This window comes from Oncorhynchus nerka, linkage group LG1 (genome assembly GCF_034236695.1).
Source record: "Oncorhynchus nerka isolate Pitt River linkage group LG1, Oner_Uvic_2.0, whole genome shotgun sequence".
In the NCBI taxonomy this organism is placed as follows: domain Eukaryota; kingdom Metazoa; phylum Chordata; class Actinopteri; order Salmoniformes; family Salmonidae; genus Oncorhynchus; species Oncorhynchus nerka.
In genome coordinates, this window is record NC_088396.1 from 55,772,520 (window position 1) to 55,792,320 (window position 19,801).

At 44.2% G+C, this 19,801-nt stretch overlaps 1 protein-coding gene across 1 annotated transcript in view; it reads left to right on the top strand.

The window, feature by feature from the left end:
• The window catches only part of raph1a (Ras association (RalGDS/AF-6) and pleckstrin homology domains 1a), a 230,720-nt gene that overhangs the window by 130,702 nt on the left and 80,217 nt on the right, over positions 1-19,801 (top strand). Inside the window, 4 exon segments of the mRNA XM_065019679.1 lie at positions 1,011-1,145; positions 6,288-6,402; positions 10,363-10,961; positions 16,375-16,449. Of these exon segments, the coding sequence (XP_064875751.1) occupies positions 1,011-1,145; positions 6,288-6,402; positions 10,363-10,961; positions 16,375-16,449 (924 nt within the window).

Below are 19,801 nucleotides of genomic sequence, written 5' to 3' on the forward strand. Positions count from 1 at the left end.
ATGAGAGGATTTAAGATCTGGAGCAGAGGTCTCCAATATTTATATGAGAGGATTTAAGATCTGGAGCAGAGGTCTCCAATATTTATATGAGAGGATTGTTTGTCAGGGCAGAGATTATACTTCCATAGAGGGAGCTAAGAAAGCTATGAGACGGGAACACTGACTAAACAAACTGACACACACACACACACACAGACTAAACGAGCTGACACACACACACACACACACACACACACACACACACACACACTGACTAAACAAACTGACACACACACACACACACACACACACACTGACTAAACAAACTGACACACGCACACACACACTGACTAAACAAACTGACACACACACACACACACACACACACACTGACTAAACAAACTGACACACGCACACACACACTGACTAAACAAACTGACACACACACACACACACACACACACACTGACTAAACAAACTGACACACACACACACTGACTAAACGAGCTGACACACACACACACACACACACAGAGCTGTGGAGAAGGCGTGAGATTAGGGAACTGACCACCAGAGGGCGGTAAAACATCAGTATGTTCCCTAAGACACACGTTACAATCCAAATCTATTCTATTGTGACGCTTTCATCACTTTAATAACAAACAATCCCATACAGCATTACTGCAAAAGATGTAGCCAAGGATCCTCGGCAGGGGTTGACGACAAGGATAACAACTAGAGTCTAGATTGAGATGCATGATGAAGGTTTCGACACCGGGGGGGGTGGAGTCGGTAGCTAGGTGTGACTGGAATCCGAGGTTACCATGGAAATGTAGGAGTCCGAGGTTACCATGGAAATGTAGGGTTCCACGCTGTGCCTGTTGGAGCTGAATGAACGGGACTGACATGCGATGCCATGTGGCCTTAATAGCTTCTTTTATATCCGTCTACCCAGAACTCCCTCTGTCTCAGCCACTAAGCACTCCGCCACATGCTAAAATACAACTAACATTACCATGTGTGTGTTTCAGATGGAGCAGCTGTCAGACGAGGAGTTGGACCAAACAGAGGGAGGAGGAGGAGAGGAGGAGGACAGTGATAAAGAAGATCAGGATCTAGACCAGATGTTTGGAGCCTGGCTGGGAGAGCTGGATAAACTCACACAGGTAACTAACCCTATCTCTGGCTGGGAGAGCTGGATAAACTCACACAGGTAACTAACCCTATCTCTGGCTGGGAGAGCTGGATAAACTCACACAGGTAACTAACCCTATCTCTGGCTGGGAGAGCTGGATAAACTCACACAGGTAACTAACCCTAACAGGTAACTAACCCTATCTCTGGCTGGGAGAGCTGGATAAACTCACACAGGTAACTAACCCTAACAGGTAACTAACCCTATCTCTGGCTGGGAGAGCTGGATAAACTCACACAGGTAACTAACCCTGACAGGTAACTAACCCTATCAGGTAACTAACCCTAACAGGTAACTAACCCTATCTCTGGCTGGGAGAGCTGGATAAACTCACACAGGTAACTAACCCTATCTCTGGCTGGGAGAGCTGGATAAACTCACACAGGTAACTAACCCTAACAGGTAACTAACCCTATCTCTGGCTGGGAGAGCTGGATAAACTCACACAGGTAACTAACCCTGACAGGTAACTAACCCTGACAGGTAACTAACCCTATCAGGTAACTAACCCTAACAGGTAACTAACCCTATCTCTGGCTGGGAGAGCTGGATAAACTCACACAGGTAATTAACCCTGACATTTATTCTGTATTTACTTACCTGCTTTATATTGTATTTGTATTATTCCAAGTCACCATTATATATACCACCAGGTCACCATTATATATACCACCAGGTCACCATTATATATACCACCAGGTCACCATTATATATACCACCAGGTCACCATTATATATACCACCAGGTCACCATTATATATACCACCAGGTCACCATTATATACCACCAGGTCACCATTATATATACCACCAGGTCACCATTATATACACCACCAAGGCGCCATTATATATACCACCAGGTCACCATTATATATACCACCAGGTCACCATTATATACCACCAGGTCACCATTATATATACCACCAGGTCACCATTATATATGCCACCAGGTCACCATTATATACCACCAGGTCACCATTGTATATACCACCAGGTCACCATTATATATACCACCAGGTCACCATTATATATACCACCAGGTCACCATTATATATACCACCAGGTCACCATTATATATACCACCAGGTCACCATTATATATACCACCAGGTCACCATTATATATACCACCAGGTCACCATTATATATACCACCAGGTCACCATTATATATACCACCAGGTCACCATTATATATACCACCAGGTCACCATTATATATACCACCAGGTCACCATTATATATATATACCACCAGGTCACCATTATATATACCACCAGGTCACCATTATATATACCACCAGGTCACCATTATATATACCACCAGGTCACCATTATATATACCACCAGGTCACCATTATATATATATATACCACCAGGTCACCATTATATATATATATACCACCAGGTCACCAGTATATATATATACCACCAGGTCACCATTATATATACCACCAGGTCACCATTATATATACCACCAGGTCACCATTATATATATATACCACCAGGTCACCATTATATATACCACCAGGTCACCATTATATATACCACCAGGTCACCATTATATATACCACCAGGTCACCAGTATATATATATATATATACCACCAGGTCACCATTATATATATATACCACCAGGTCACCATTATATATACCACCAGGTCACCATTATATATATATATACCACCAGGTCACCATTATATATACCACCAGGTCACCATTATATATACCACCAGGTCACCATTATATATACCACCAGGTCACCATTATATATGCCACCAGGTCACCATTATATATACCACCAGGTCACCATTATATATATGCCACCAGGTCACCATTATATATGCCACCAGGTCACCATTATATATACCACCAGGTCACCATTATATATGCCACCAGGTCACCATTATATATACCACCAGGTCACCATTATATATACCACCAGGTCACCATTATATATATATATATACCACCAGGTCACCAGTATATATATATACCACCAGGTCACCATTATATATACCACCAGGTCACCAGTATATATATATACCACCAGGTCACCATTATATATACCACCAGGTCACCATTATATATATATACCACCAGGTCACCATTATATATACCACCAGGTCACCATTATATATACCACCAGGTCACCATTATATATACCACCAGGTCACCAGTATATATATATACCACCAGGTCACCATTATATATATATACCACCAGGTCACCATTATATATACCACCAGGTCACCATTATATATATATATACCACCAGGTCACCATTATATATACCACCAGGTCACCATTATATATACCACCAGGTCACCATTATATATACCACCAGGTCACCATTATATATGCCACCAGGTCACCATTATATATACCACCAGGTCACCATTATATATATGCCACCAGGTCACCATTATATATGCCACCAGGTCACCATTATATATACCACCAGGTCACCATTATATATGCCACCAGGTCACCATTATATATACCACCAGGTCACCATTATATATATGCCACCAGGTCACCATTATATATACCACCAGGTCACCATTATATATATATACCACCAGGTCACCATTATATATACCACCAAGTCACCATTATATATACCACCAGGTCACCATTATATATACCACCAGGTCACCATTATATATGCCACCAGGTCACCATTATATATACCACCAGGTCACCATTATATACCACCAGGTCACCATTATATATACCACCAGGTCACCATTATATATGCCACCAGGTCACCACTATATATACCACCAGGTCACCATTATATACCACCAGGTCACCATTATATATACCACCAGGTCACCATTATATATGCCACCAGGTCACCATTATATATACCACCAGGTCACCATTATATATGTATACCACCAGGTCACCATTATATACCACCAGGTCACCATTATATATGCCACCAGGTCACCATTATATATACCACCAGGTCACCATTATATACACCACCAGGTCACCATTATATATACCACCAGGTCACCATTATATACCACCAGGTCACCATTATATATACCACCAGGTCACCATTATATATACCACCAGGTCACCATTATATACCACCAGGTCACCATTATATATACCACCAGGTCACCATTATATATACCACCAGGTCACCATTATATATACCACCAGGTCACCATTATATATATATACCACTAGGTCACCATTATATATACCACCAGGTCACCATTATATATACCACCAGGTCACCATTATATATACCACCAGGTCACCATTATATATACCACCAGGTCACCATTATATATACCACCAGGTCACCATTATATATACCACCAGGTCACCATTATATATATATATATATACCACCAGGTCACCATTATATATACCACCAGGTCACCATTATATATACCACCAGGTCACCATTATATATACCACCAGGTCACCATTATATATATATACCACCAGGTCACCATTATATATATATACCACCAGGTCACCATTATATATGCCACCAGGTCACCATTATATATATACCACCAGGTCACCATTATATATACCACCAGGTCACCATTATATATACCACCAGGTCACCATTATATATACCACCAGGTCACCATTATATATATATATATATACCACCAGGTCACCATTATATACCACCAGGTCACCATTATATATACCACCAGGTCACCATTATATATACCACCAGGTCACCATTATATATATATATACCACCAGGTCACCATTATATATATATACCACCAGGTCACCATTATATATATATACCACCAGGTCACCATTATATATACCACCAGGTCACCATTATATATATATATATATATACCACCAGGTCACCATTATATATACCACCAGGTCACCATTATATATGCCACCAGGTCACCATTATATATACCACCAGGTCACCATTATATATGTATACCACCAGGTCACCATTATATACCACCAGGTCACCATTATATATGCCACCAGGTCACCATTATATATACCACCAGGTCACCATTATATACACCACCAGGTCACCATTATATATACCACCAGGTCACCATTATATACACCACCAGGTCACCATTATATATGCCACCAGGTCACCATTATATATACCACCAGGTCACCATTATATACCACTAGGTCACCATTATATACCACCAGGTCACCATTATATATACCACCAGGTCACCATTATATACCACCAGGTCACCATTATATATACCACCAGGTCACCATTATATATATATATATACCACCAGGTGACCATTATATATACCACCAGGTCACCATTATATATACCACCAGGTCACCATTATATATATATACCACCAGGTCACCATTATATATATATACCACCAGGTCACCATTATATATACCACCAGGTCACCATTATATATACCACCAGGTCACCATTATATATACCACCAGGTCACCATTATATATGCCACCAGGTCACCATTATATATACCACCAGGTCACCATTATATATATATACCATAATTTGTAAATAAATTCATTAAAAATCTTACAATGTGATTTTTCTGGATTTCTTTTTCTCATTTTGTCTGTCATAGTTGAAGTGTACCTATGATGAAAATTACAGGCCTCTCTCTTCTTTTTAAATGGGAGAACTTGCACAATTGGTGGCTGACTAAATACTTTTTTGCCCCACTGTATAATAATACAAAATTAAGTTATTCAAGTATAAATTACCAAAGTTATGATAGATAACTATAGATTTTCTGTTAATTACCTGAATTACTGAAGATTCAGGTAACTTTGGTAAATTACCTGTAGCTTTGCAACCCGAACCACGATAACCAGTAAATTAATGTAATATTTGACCTATTTAACAGAAATTACCAAACATTCTAGATTACCGGGGAAATATGGGCATTAACCGTAACTTTAATCCTGAATTAATGTGTTATGATAGATAACTATAGATTTTCTGTTAATTACCTGAATTACTGAAGATTCAGGTAACTTTGGTAAATTACCTGAATTAATGTGGAATTGATAAACATTGACAAAGGGCAAACAATTGACAGATGTCAGTGAGCTAGTAGAGAAGACGTCCATTCACGATTCCTCTGTCCCCTGTACAGAGTCTGGATGATGGCATCACAGAGACTGTAAAGAAGGCCCCTCAGAAAGCCCCTCTCAGACAGGAGACCAACATGGCTAACTTCTGCAACCGCTTCTCCATGTACAACATCAACGGTAAATAGAAGTTTTATATATATATATACACACACACACACACACACACACACACACACAGTGCCTTCTGAAAGTATTCATACCCCTTGACATATTCCACATTTTGTTGTGTTACAGCCTAGATTCAAAATGTATTACAATAACCCATAATGACAATGTGAAAACATGTTTGAAATTTTTGCTAATTTATTGAAACTTTATTATTTAAAAAAATCTTCAAGCTCTGTCAAGTTGATTGTCGATCATTGCTAGACAGCCTATTTTCTCACCTTGCCATAGATTTAAGCCGATATTAAGTCAACTGTAACTAGGTCACTGTTACGAATCCCTTTTGGCCCGACAGTCTAGGGGGGATGGTAATGAGACCCGTAACATAACTCATGCAAATTATTATTGTGACAAAGTAAAAGTGTGCACGAAATAACCACGACAACAGAAATCTACCGTCAAACTCAAGGTTTATTAATAAACACACGGTAATGGGGGGAGCAAGAAAAGGGGCTGAGCTGGACCCAAGGAAAGAAACAATAAGTATTCAAAAACACCCCTAAGCTTGACTAGCCTACTTTAACAACAGCTAACTAACTAAGCAAAAATACAGTGGGTGGTCCGCCCAGTTCTAACTAGTGTATTTAACAAAGTTCACCTACGGGTAGTGAATGCCCATGGGCGACTTGTCTTGGTTTCCCCTTTTCCCACCAGCAACAAACAAACACCATAACCAAAAACAATACTCACAGGTGATGACAAAATGCTATGAGGTGCTTTAAACAAAAGAGAGGTTAAGACACAAAGCGAGAGTGAAACACAGAGACCTACAGACATGGCATTTACAGAGAGATTCAGCTCCAGAACAAACAAATGATGGGGTTTTTAAACCATGGGGAAGGAACTGTGATAGGGTAGGAAATAGGAGGAGGTGTGTCTTCTGATTGATGATTGATTGTTGACTGATTGGGGAGTGATGGTTTTCACCTGTGAGGGGAGAAGGAGAGAAAAGAAACACACACACACAGGATACACACACACACAGGATAACTGTATCCGTAACAGTCACTCAGGAACATTGTACGTTGTCTTGGTAAGCAACCTGTGTGTTATTGTCCTGCTGTATGGCGAATTTGTCTGCCAGTGTCTGTTGGAAAGCAGACTGAACCAGGTTTTCCTTCAGGATCTTGCCTGTGCATAACTCTATTCTGTTGCTTTTTATCCTAAAAAACTCCCTAGTCCTTGCTGCTGACAAGCATACCCATAACTTGGTGCAGCCACCACCGTGCTTGAAGATATGAAGAGTTATAGTTAGTGATGTGTTGTTGGATTTGCCCCAAACATAACGCTTTGTATTCAGGACACAAAGTGAATTTTTTTGCCTCATTTTTTGCAGTTTTACATTAGTGCCTTTTTGTAATCATGATGCATATTTTTGAATATTTTTTTTATTCTGTGCAGGCTTCCTTTTCACTCTGTCAGGTTAGTATTGTGGAGTAACTACCATGTTGTTGATCCATCCTCAGTTTCCTCCTATCACAGCCATTATACTCTGTCATTTAGGTTGTGGAGTAACTACCATGTTGTTGATCCATCCTCAGTTTTCTCCTATCACAGCCATTAAACTCTGTAACTGTTTTAAAGTCACCATTGGCCTCATGGTGAAATCCTTGAGTGGTTTCCTTCCTCTCCGGCAACTGAGTTAGGAAGGACGCCTGTATCTTTGTAGTGACTAGATTTTGACTGGATTTATTGATATACAATCCAAATTGTCATGAATAACTTCACCTTGCTCTAAGAGAGATATTCAATGTCAATTTATTTTTTAACCATTCCAAAGCAAAGTAGTTGAGTATTTAGACATTTCAGCTTTTCATTTTTTATTAATTTGTAAAAAATGTCTAAAAATAGAATTTCACTTTGACATTATGATGTGTTGTGTGTAGGTGCCCAGTGATACACAATCTCAATTTGATCTATTTTTAATTCACAACAAAATGTGGAAAAAGTCAAGGGGTGTGAATACTTTCTGAAATCATGTGTACATACATACATACATACATACATACATACATACATACATACACGCACGCACGCACGCACGCACACACATACATACATACATACATACATACATACATACATACATACGCACACACATACATACATACATACATACACCTGAAACCCCACCTCTTTAAGGAATACCTAGGATAGGATAAAGTAATCCTTCTCCCCCCCCCCCCTCCCCCCCCCTTAAAAGATTTAGATGCACTATTGTAAAGTGGCTGCTCCACTGGATGTCATAAGGTGAATGCACCAATTTGTAAGTCGCTCTGGATAAGAGCGTCTGCTAAATGACTTAAATGTAATGTAATGTAACATACATACATACATACATACATACATACATACATACATATACTACCGGTCAAAAGTTTGGACACACCTACTCATTCAAGGGTTTTTATTTTATTTTTACTATTTTCTGCATTGTAGAATAATAGTGAAGACATCAAAACTATGAAATCATGGAATCATGTCGTAACCAAAACCAAAAAAGTGTTAAACAAATGTATTTTAGATTAGATTCTTCAAATAGCCACCCTTTACCTTGATGACCGCTTTGCACACTCTTGGCATTCTCTCAACCAGCTCCATGAGGTAGTCACCTGGAATGAATTTCAATTAACAGTTCATTTGTGGAATTTCATTCCTCAACGTGTTTGAGCCAATCAGTTGTGTTGTGACAAGGTAGGGATGGTAAACAGAAGATAGCCCTATTTGGTAAAAGACCAAGTCCATATTATGGCAAAAACATTTCAGATAATCAAAGAGAAACGACCTTCCATTATTACTTTAAGACATGAAGGTCAGTCAATACGGAACATTTCAAGAACTTTGAAAGTTTCTTCAAGTGCAGTCGCAGAAACCATCAAGCGCTATGATGAAACTGGCTCTCATGAGGACCGCCACAGGATAGGAAGACCCAGAGTTACCTCTGCTGCAGAGGATAAATTCATTAGAGTTACTAGCCTCAGATTGCAGCCCAAATAAATGCTTCACAGAGTTTAAGTAACAGACACATCTCAACATCAACTATTCAGAGGAGTCTGCTTGAATCAAGCCTTCATGGTCGAATTTCTGCAAAGAAACCGCTACTAAAGGACACCAATAAGAAGAAGAGACTTGCTTGGGCCAATAAACACGAACAATGGACATTAGACCGGTGGAAATCTGTCCTTTGGATTGATGAGTCCACAGCATTCTGCAGCGATACGCCATCCCATCTGGTTTGCGCTTAGTGGGACTTTCATTTGTTTTTCAACAGGACAATGACCCAACACACCGTCAGGCTGTGTAAGGGCTATTTGACCAAGGAGAGTGATGGAGTTGCATCAGATGACCTGGCCTCCACAATCACCCGACCTCAAACCAACTGAGATGAGTTGGTTTGAGGTTGGGTGCTCAGCATATGTGGGATCTCCTCGAAGACTGTTGGAAAAGCATTCCTCATGACGCTGGTTGAGAGAATGCCACAAGTGTGCAAAGCTGTCATCAAGGCAAAGGGTTGGCTACTTTTGAAGAATCTCAAAATATAAAAGAGATTTTGATTTGTTTAACACTTTTTAATTTTTTATTATTTCATAGTTTTTGATGTCTTCACTGTTATTCTAGAAAAGAGTCAAAATAAATAAACCCTTGAATGAGTAGGTGTGTCCAAACTTTTGACTGGTACTGTATGTGCACACACGGTATTAGTGCGTGTGTGTGTGTGTGTGTGTGTGTGTGTGTGTGTGTGTGTGTGTGTGTGTGCGTGCATCAGTGATGACATCAGCTGTGGTCCCCCCAGGGGTCCATTCCTGGTTCTATTTTGTTCTCCCTTTGTATGCTAGGCAGAATCATTAGTGAAAATCTGTAGCTGAACAAGACCAATGACTGTGTTGATGTGGATGTTTCCTCTTCTTCCAGAGGCTCTAAACCAGGGTGGAGATGGTGTCGACCTGGATTCCCTGATGGCAGACCTGTGTTCCATAGAGCAGGAGCTGACCACCACCGGCAAGCCAAACGCCAAGCTCCGCCAAAAACCCACCACCGGGCACAGCAGCAAGGGGCACGGTGGAGCTGGAGGGAGTGGAGGAGGCACCTCCAGCAACGGCGACAGTACCTCCTCCAGTACCCGGGCCTCACCGGCCTCTACGGTGGCAGCTCGCCACGGGCGCCCCATGGCTTCCAACCTGTCCCTGGATGATATCACGGCCCAGCTGGAGCAGGCGTCTCTCAGTATGGACGAGGCTGCTAGACAGAGCTCCCACTCCCTGGCCAGCGCCTCTTCCAGCTCCACCTACTCCACCATGCGGAGGCCCGCCTCCCACCATCACACACACCGCCGGACAGGCTCGGTGGGGACTGTCAGCGAACACGAGGTCCGGTCTTTCTCCCTCTCGTCTCGGTCGTCGGTGAACTCCGCTTCGGCCAGCAGCATGGATTCTCTGGATAGGCCCTCGGAACAGGACGGGGCCACTCCTACACAACAGGGACCCAATCAGGGCCCCCCGGGCAACACCGAGGTAGGCTGCACACACCCTAAATCTAATCCATACACACTAAATAAGTACTGGTTTACCTCACTGCTTTACGGCTCGAAGGACCATGACAGAAATGAAGCTACTTTAACTATACTAGTGGTATAGGGTTATGAAGTAGCTTGACAACAAGCGGCTGTTAGATGAACTCATTTCCCTTTGGGGATTAATATGGTACAGCTCCATCTCACAGAGCCGTGTGGTACAGGTGTGGAGAGTGTGTGATCACTGCAGTGGAAAGGAGATGTTTCCATTCAATAAAATATGCAGATTTTCCCACGAGAGATGTTTCCTTCAAATTTTACTTTTTGTGGATAAAAGGTTTTGTTCGTAATGAAAACCACTTTTGCGCTTACTGAATAAAAAAAAAACTAAAACATAGTCCTTTTGATTGCTATATATACACAGTACCAGTCAAAAGTTTGGACACACCTACTCATTCAAGGGTTTTTCATTATTTTTTTTACTATTTTCTACATTGTAGAATAATAGCGAACAAATATATTTGAGATTAGATTCTTCAAAGTAACCACCCCATATCATTTTCATTAGTTTGTTACTTTAGGCTATAAGTACAAATTAAAAACAATGCGTGGACAGTGGGAGTGGTCATGTGATGAATGTAGAGACAGTGGGAGTGGTCATGTGATGAATGTAGAGACAGTGGGAGTGGTCATGTGCTGAATGTAGAGACAGTGGGAGTGGTCATGTGCTGAATGTAGAGACAGTGGGAGTGGTCATGTGCTGAATGTAGAGACAGTGGGAGTGGTCATGTGCTGAATGTAGAGACAGTGGGAGTGGTCATGTGCTGAATGTAGAGACAGTGGGAGTGGCCATGTGATGAATGTAGAGACAGTGGGAGTGGCCATGTGCTGAATGTAGAGACAGTGGGAGTGGTCATGTGCTGAATGTAGAGACAGTGGGAGTGGCCATGTGCTGAATGTAGAGACAGTGGGAGTGGCCATGTGCTGAATGTAGGGACAGTGGGAGTGGTCATGTGCTGAATGTAGAGACAGTGGGAGTGGCCATGTGCTGAATGTAGAGACAGTGGGAGTGGCCATGTGCTGAATGTAGAGACAGTGGGAGTGGTCATGTGCTGAATGTAGAGACAGTGGGAGTGGCCATGTGCTGAATGTAGAGAGTGGGAGTGGCCATGTGCTGAATGTAGAGACAGTGGGAGTGGCCATGTGCTGAATGTAGAGACAGTGGGAGTGGCCATGTGATGAATGTAGAGACAGTGGGAGTGGCCATGTGCTGAATGTAGAGACAGCGGGAGTGGCCATGTGCTGAATGTAGAGACAGTGGGAGTGGCCATGTGCTGAATGTAGAGACAGTGGGAGTGGTCATGTGCTGAATGTAGAGACAGTGGGAGTGCCCATGTGCTGAATGTAGAGACAGTGGGAGTGGCCATGTGCTGAATGTAGAGACAGTGGGAGTGGCCATGTGCTGACTGTAGAGACAGTGGGAGTGGCCATGTGCTGAATGTAGAGACAGTGGGAGTGGCCATGTGCTGAATGTAGAGACAGTGGGAGTGGCCATGTGCTGAATGTAGAGACAGTGGGAGTGGCCATGTGCTGAATGTAGAGACAGTGGGAGTGGCCATGTGCTGAATGTAGAGACAGTGGGAGTGGCCATGTGCTGAATGTAGAGACAGTGGGAGTGGCCATGTGCTGAATGTAGAGACAGTGGGAGTGGCCATGTGCTGAATGTAGAGACAGTGGGAGTGGCCATGTGCTGAATGTAGAGACAGTGGGAGTGGCCATGTGCTGAATGTAGAGACAGTGGGAGTGGTCATGTGCTGAATGTAGAGACAGTGGGAGTGGCCATGTGCTGAATGTAGAGACAGTGGGAGTGGCCATGTGCTGAATGTAGAGACAGTGGGAGTGGCCATGTGCTGAATGTAGAGACAGTGGGAGTGGCCATGTGCTGAATGTAGAGACAGTGGGAGTGGCCATGTGCTGAATGTAGAGACAGTGGGAGTGGCCATGTGCTGAATGTAGAGACAGTGGGAGTGGCCATGTGCTGAATGTAGAGACAGTGGGAGTGGCCATGTGCTGAATGTAGAGACAGTGGGAGTGGCCATGTGCTGAATGTAGAGACAGTGGGAGTGGTCATGTGCTGAATGTAGAGACAGTGGGAGTGGCCATGTGCTGAATGTAGAGACAGTGGGAGTGGTCATGTGCTGAATGTAGAGACAGTGGGAGTGGCCATGTGCTGAATGTAGAGACAGTGGGAGTGGCCATGTGCTGAATGTAGAGACAGTGGGAGTGGCCATGTGCTGAATGTAGAGACAGTGGGAGTGGCCATGTGCTGAATGTAGAGACAGTGGGAGTGGTCATGTGCTGAATGTAGAGACAGTGGGAGTGGTCATGTGCTGAATGTAGAGACAGGGGGAGTGGTCATGTGATGAATGTAGAGACAGTGGAGTGGTCATGTGCTGAATGTAGAGAGTGGGAGTGGCCATGTGCTGAATGTAGAGACAGTGGGAGTGGTCATGTGCTGAATGTAGAGACAGTGGGAGTGGCCATGTGCTGAATGTAGAGACATGTGCTGAATGTAGAGACAGTGGAGTGGCCATGTGCTGAATGTAGAGACAGTACAGTGGTCATGTGCTGAATGCGTGGACAGTACAGTGGCCATGTACTGAATGCAGGGACAGCGCAGATATTCCTGTAAAATGTGGAAATAAATCTGCACCTCTTGAATGTTGAGTTATTTGACAAAAGGTAAGTGTCATAGAAACTGCAGAATTGGATCTTTCTGATACGATATAGAAATCTCAATGTTTTACCTGCATGTGACTCTTCTGGAGGATTTGATACAGGGACGCTGCTTTCCATGCATCCGTCAATGTACATGAAGAGATGGGGGGCATCTTGTATATCTGACCACTGATAACGTTGTCATTGGACTACTGTCAATTTAATCTTGTCTTTAGGCTGTCTTATTATGTGTGAAATTAGTTTAGTTCCCCCCTCGCTCGTCAACTTGGATCGAGTCGAGGATAATTTTGGCATGATTCTAAAAGCCTACTGTAGCATGTTTTAGTTTTTCTTACAATAAATGTGATTAGTAATAGAGATATATGTTAAATAAAACAGTCACTTAAACAGATTCGTTTTTACAAATGAAAACGTGAAAAAGAACGGGATCAAACCGCAAGGCGCACGGTCAAATGATTAACATGAGGACTAACGCTGGCAGAAAACACTCACCGTTACTCTGTTGTTGTTCTGAATTCAAATCATCCTCTTCAACCTCCTCGTCATGTTGTTGCCAGAGAATTTCTATACCATAAGCCGCCTCAAATGTTGCTTTAGAGAATTTTTGCAGTACTCACAACCGCATATGACATGTAACCGTGCCAGCCTAGGACATCTGGCTTCTTCCCCTGACCGTTCCAGCCCAGGACATCTGGCTTCTTCCCCTGACCGTTCCATCCCAGGACATCTGGCTTCTTCTCCTAACCGTTCCAGCCCAGGACATCTGGCTTCTTCCCCTAACCGTTCCAGCCCAGGACATCTGGCTTCTTCTCCTGACCGTTCCATCCCAGGACATCTGGCTTCTTCCCCTGACCGTTCCAGCCCAGGACATCTGGCTTCTTCTCCTAACCGTTCCAGCCCAGGACATCTGGCTTCTTCTCCTAACCGTTCCAGCCCAGGACATCTGGCTTCTTCCGCTAACCGTTCCTGCCCAGGACATCTGGCTTCTTCTCCTAACCGTTCCAGCCCAGGACATCTGGCTTCTTCCGCTAACCGTTCCAGCCCAGGACATCTGTCTTCTTCCCCTGACCGTTCCATCCCAGGACATCTGGCTTCTTCTCCTAACCGTTCCAGCCCAGGACATCTGGCTTCTTCTCCTAACCGTTCCTGCCCAGCACATCTGGCTTCTTCTCCTAGGGGGATCGTCTGAGACCAGCCATCCGGACACCTGATGAAACTGGCTTTGCAAAACCAAAGAATTTCTATCTCAGAGAAGCTCATATGCCAGTTCATCTTCCTCTCCAGGATCTAGATAATACTCAGCCTAGTATATTTTAGAAGTGTGAGGCCTATAGTTGTTGAAGCCAATTACAACAATGTCGATTGTCACTCCAAACATTTTGAGCAACAGTTTTTTTGTTCTCCGCTGTTGCCATGACTCGTTACTGTAGCCTGTGCTATTTAAGAAACTATTCATCCACAACGGACTAGGAAGAGAATATTCCGTGCCACCTGTGTCTGTCTGGACTGACCCAGTCCCCCAAATTGGAGTTGATTACAACGCAAAGACCCTCAATAACCCTACAGAACTGGGATAAAATGGCATGCAGCATAAAGCCATGGAATGCGTTGATTGGGGCGGCAGGGTAGCCTAGTGTTAGAGGAGGTAAACTAGTGGTTAGAGGAGGTAGCCTAGTGTTAGAGGAGGTAAACTAGTGGTTAGAGGAGGTCGCCTAGTGTTAGAGGAGGTAAACTAGTGGTTAGAGGAGGCGGGTAGCCTAGTGGTTAGAGGAGGTAAACTAGTGGTTAGAGGAGGTAGCCTAGTGGTTAGAGGAGGTAAACTAGTGGTTAGAGGAGGTAGCCTAGTGTTAGAGGAGGTAAACTAGTGGTTAGAGGAGGTAGCCTAGTGTTAGAGGAGGTAAACTAGTGGTTAGAGGAGGTAGCCTAGTGGTTAGAGGAGGCGGGTAGCCTAGTGGTTAGAGGAGGCGGGTAGCCTAGTGGTTAGAGGAGGCGGGTAGCCTAGTGGTTAGAGGAGGCGGGTAGCCTAGTGGTTAGAGGAGGCGGGTAGCCTAGTGGTTAGAGGAGGCGGGTAGCCTAGTGGTTAGAGCATTGGACTAGTAACCAAAAGGTTGCAAGGTCAAATCCCCCAGCTGACAGTGGGTTAACTGCCGCTGAACGAGGCAGTTAACCCAATGTTCCTAGACCAGTTAACCCACTGTTCCTAGGCCGTCATTGAAAATAAGTATTTTTTCTTAACTGACTTGCCTAGTTAAATAAAGGTAAAATAAAATATAAATTGTCCAATGCATTTATTCATTCAAAACTCCACCCACCTTTTCGGCTGTTGCAAATAGCAAAAAGTATTTGACACGTCTCCGGACCTGTAGATTTACCATTAAGTCAGAGCACTAAGATTACAATTTCTGAGTTTGATTTGTTAATATCGAGCCTTAGGTCTGTTGCTGGATAACAACAGATTGAGTTAAATTAACACACTGTTATTTTATTCCATTACTGTGTTACAATGATTCTGATCTACTTCTTTCTGATTCTGATCATTTTGCTTATTTTTTCTTGGATCAGATTTTTCTATACTTTCACAATTGATATCAAATGCACAATTTGTTCATTGCCAATCACTGATTTCACTAATGTTCCTTGTCTCTTCTTCTTCTCTCTCTCCGTTCTGCAACAAGCACTCCTATCTGGACAGGGAAACATCCTTGATTCTGAAAAATATAGCCGGAAAACCCTCTCACTTGCTGACCAAGGTGACTGTCTTTCTCCTTCGCTTGTCTCTTCGTCCTGCATGCAAATCAAGCTATTCTCTCATTGGTGTCTTATTAGCCACACCCTCCATGCAACAATTTAACCCCTCCCTCTCGTGATGTCATACCCTCTGGTTGTTTAATAGATGGGGTTTTATTTTCTATAAGATAGTTCTTTCTATACACTAGAAGTTCCAAAACTTTTTCACTTGGGGTCCCTCTTCCAGCATTGGGGAACATCTCGCCTGACCCCTGACCCCACCTCGTCTATTTCTATTTGAACAAGCACCGTTTGTGACACAAACTGTTGGTGGAGAGAACAATTTGCCAGTTTTAAAGCTTATTTCCTGCAGTTCTACACATGTTGTCATGGTGGAGGGAACAACATTTGGCAGTTTTAAAGCTCATTTTCTTGAGATTTGATTCATTTTGCCATGTCTAATGTGTATTCAACTATCTAAGGGCTAAAAACTTCTATCACGTTTATAAATATCTCTCTAAGGTCTGTAATGACTGACAAGAGGAACTGATGATGTAATACCTCATTTAGAAAATTGCACCTTGTGCATTCTACTATTATTCCCTTCAGGAAGTACATTTCTAAAGCCGGATTGAGTTCCTTTTAATATAAAACACCTGGGGGAGGAGGACCCCCGGCTATAGAGTAGGATTATACAGTGTCTCTAGACTAGTTATTATAATGTGATAGTGTAGTGATGACCTCTACAGACCATGGGAGGGAGGCGGTCATTTTCCCCAAGCATCCTCCTGCATGTTGCATGCCGTCCCTCTCTTCTTCCCCTGTCGCCCTCCTCATGATAGCTACCCCTCTTCTTCCTGATGGCGCCCCATCCTCCTCCTCCTCTTCCTGATGGCTCCCCATCCTTTAAGATGACTAAACTGCTTGGAAACATAGTATTTAGCTAAAGGTATGGAAATGGACACTGTCTGAACTCGACTGACCCAGCCTCCCAAACCAAGTCAACATGTCTGTCTGGACTGACCCAGCCTTCCAAACCAAGTCAACATGTGTCTGTCTAGACTGACCCAGCCCCCCAAACCAAGTCAACATGTCTGTCTGGACTGACCCAGTCCCCCAAACCAAGTCAACATGTCTGTCTGGACTGACCCAGCCTCCCAAACCAAGTCAACATGTCTGTCTGGACTGACCCAGTCCCCCAAACCAAGTCAACATGTCTGTCTGGACTGACCCAGCCCCCCAAACCAAGTCAACATGTCTGTCTGGACTGACCCAGCCCCCCAAACCAAGTCAACATGTCTGTCTGGACTGACCCAGCCCCCAAACCAAGTCAACATGTCTGTCTGGACTGACCCAGTCCCCCAAACCAAGTCAACATGTGTCTGTCTGGACTGACCCAGTCCCCAAACCAAGTCAACATGTGTCTGTCTGGACTGACCCAGCCTCCCAAACCAAGTCAACATGTCTGTCTGGACTGACCCAGTCCCCCAAACCAAGTCAACATGTCTGTCTGGACTGACCCAGTCCCCCAAACCAAGTCAACATGTGTCTGTCTGGACTGACCCAGTCCCCCAAACCAAGTCAACATGTGTCTGTCTGGACTGACCCAGCCTCCCAAACCAAGTCAACATGTCTGTCTGGACTGACCCAGCCTCCCAAACCAAGTCAACATGTCTGTCTGGACTGACCCAGTCCCCCAAACCAAGTCAACATGTGTCTGTCTGGACTGACCCAGTCCCCCAAACCAAGTCAACATGTCTGTCTAGACTGACCCAGCCTCCCAAACCAAGTCAACATGTCTGTCTGGACTGACCCAGCCCCCCAAACCAAGTCAACATATCTGTCTAGACTGACCCAGCCTCCCAAACCAAGTCAACATGTCTGTCTGGACCCCAAACCAAGTCAACATATCTGTCTGGACTGACCCAGCCCCCCAAACCAAGTCAACATGTCTGTCTGGACTGACCCAGTCCCCCAAACCAAGTCAACATGTGTCTGTCTAGACTGACCCAGCCCCCCAAACCAAGTCAACATGTCTGTCTGGACTGACCCAGTCCCCCAAACCAAGTCAACATGTCTGTCTGGACTGACCCAGCCTCCCAAACCAAGTCAACATGTCTGTCTGGACTGACCCAGTCCCCCAAACCAAGTCAACATGTCTGTCTGGACTGACCCAGCCCCCCAAACCAAGTCAACATGTCTGTCTGGACTGACCCAGCCCCCCAAACCAAGTCAACATGTCTGTCTGGACTGACCCAGCCCCCCAAACCAAGTCAACATGTCTGTCTGGACTGACCCAGTCCCCCAAACCAAGTCAACATGTGTCTGTCTGGACTGACCCAGCCTCCCAAACCAAGTCAACATGTCTGTCTGGACTGACCCAGTCCCCCAAACCAAGTCAACATGTCTGTCTGGACTGACCCAGTCCCCCAAACCAAGTCAACATGTGTCTGTCTGGACTGACCCAGTCCCCCAAACCAAGTCAACATGTGTCTGTCTGGACTGACCCAGTCCCCCAAACCAAGTCAACATGTGTCTGTCTGGACTGACCCAGCCTCCCAAACCAAGTCAACATGTCTGTCTGGACTGACCCAGTCCCCCAAACCAAGTCAACATGTCTGTCTGGACTGACCCAGTCCCCCAAACCAAGTCAACATGTGTCTGTCTGGACTGACCCAGTCCCCCAAACCAAGTCAACATGTGTCTGTCTGGACTGACCCAGCCTCCCAAACCAAGTCAACATGTCTGTCTGGACTGACCCAGCCTCCCAAACCAAGTCAACATGTCTGTCTGGACTGACCCAGTCCCCCAAACCAAGTCAACATGTGTCTGTCTGGACTGACCCAGTCCCCCAAACCAAGTCAACATGTCTGTCTAGACTGACCCAGCCTCCCAAACCAAGTCAACATGTCTGTCTGGACTGACCCAGCCCCCCAAACCAAGTCAACATATCTGTCTAGACTGACCCAGCCTCCCAAACCAAGTCAACATGTCTGTCTGGACCCCAAACCAAGTCAACATATCTGTCTGGACTGACCCAGCCCCCCAAACCAAGTCAACATATCTGTCTAGACTGACCCAGCCTCCCAAACCAAGTCAACATGTCTGTCTGGACCCCAAACCAAGTCAACATATCTGTCTGGACTGACCCAGCCCCCCAAACCAAGTCAACATGTCTGTCTGGACTGACCCAGTCCCCCAAACCAAGTCAACATGTGTCTGTCTGGACTGACCCAGCCCCCCAAACCAAGTCAACATGTCTGTCTGGACTGACCCAGTCCCCCAAACCAAGTCAACATGTGTCTGTCTGGACTGACCCAGTCCCCCAAACCAAGTCAACATGTGTCTGTCTGGACTGACCCAGCCCCCCAAACC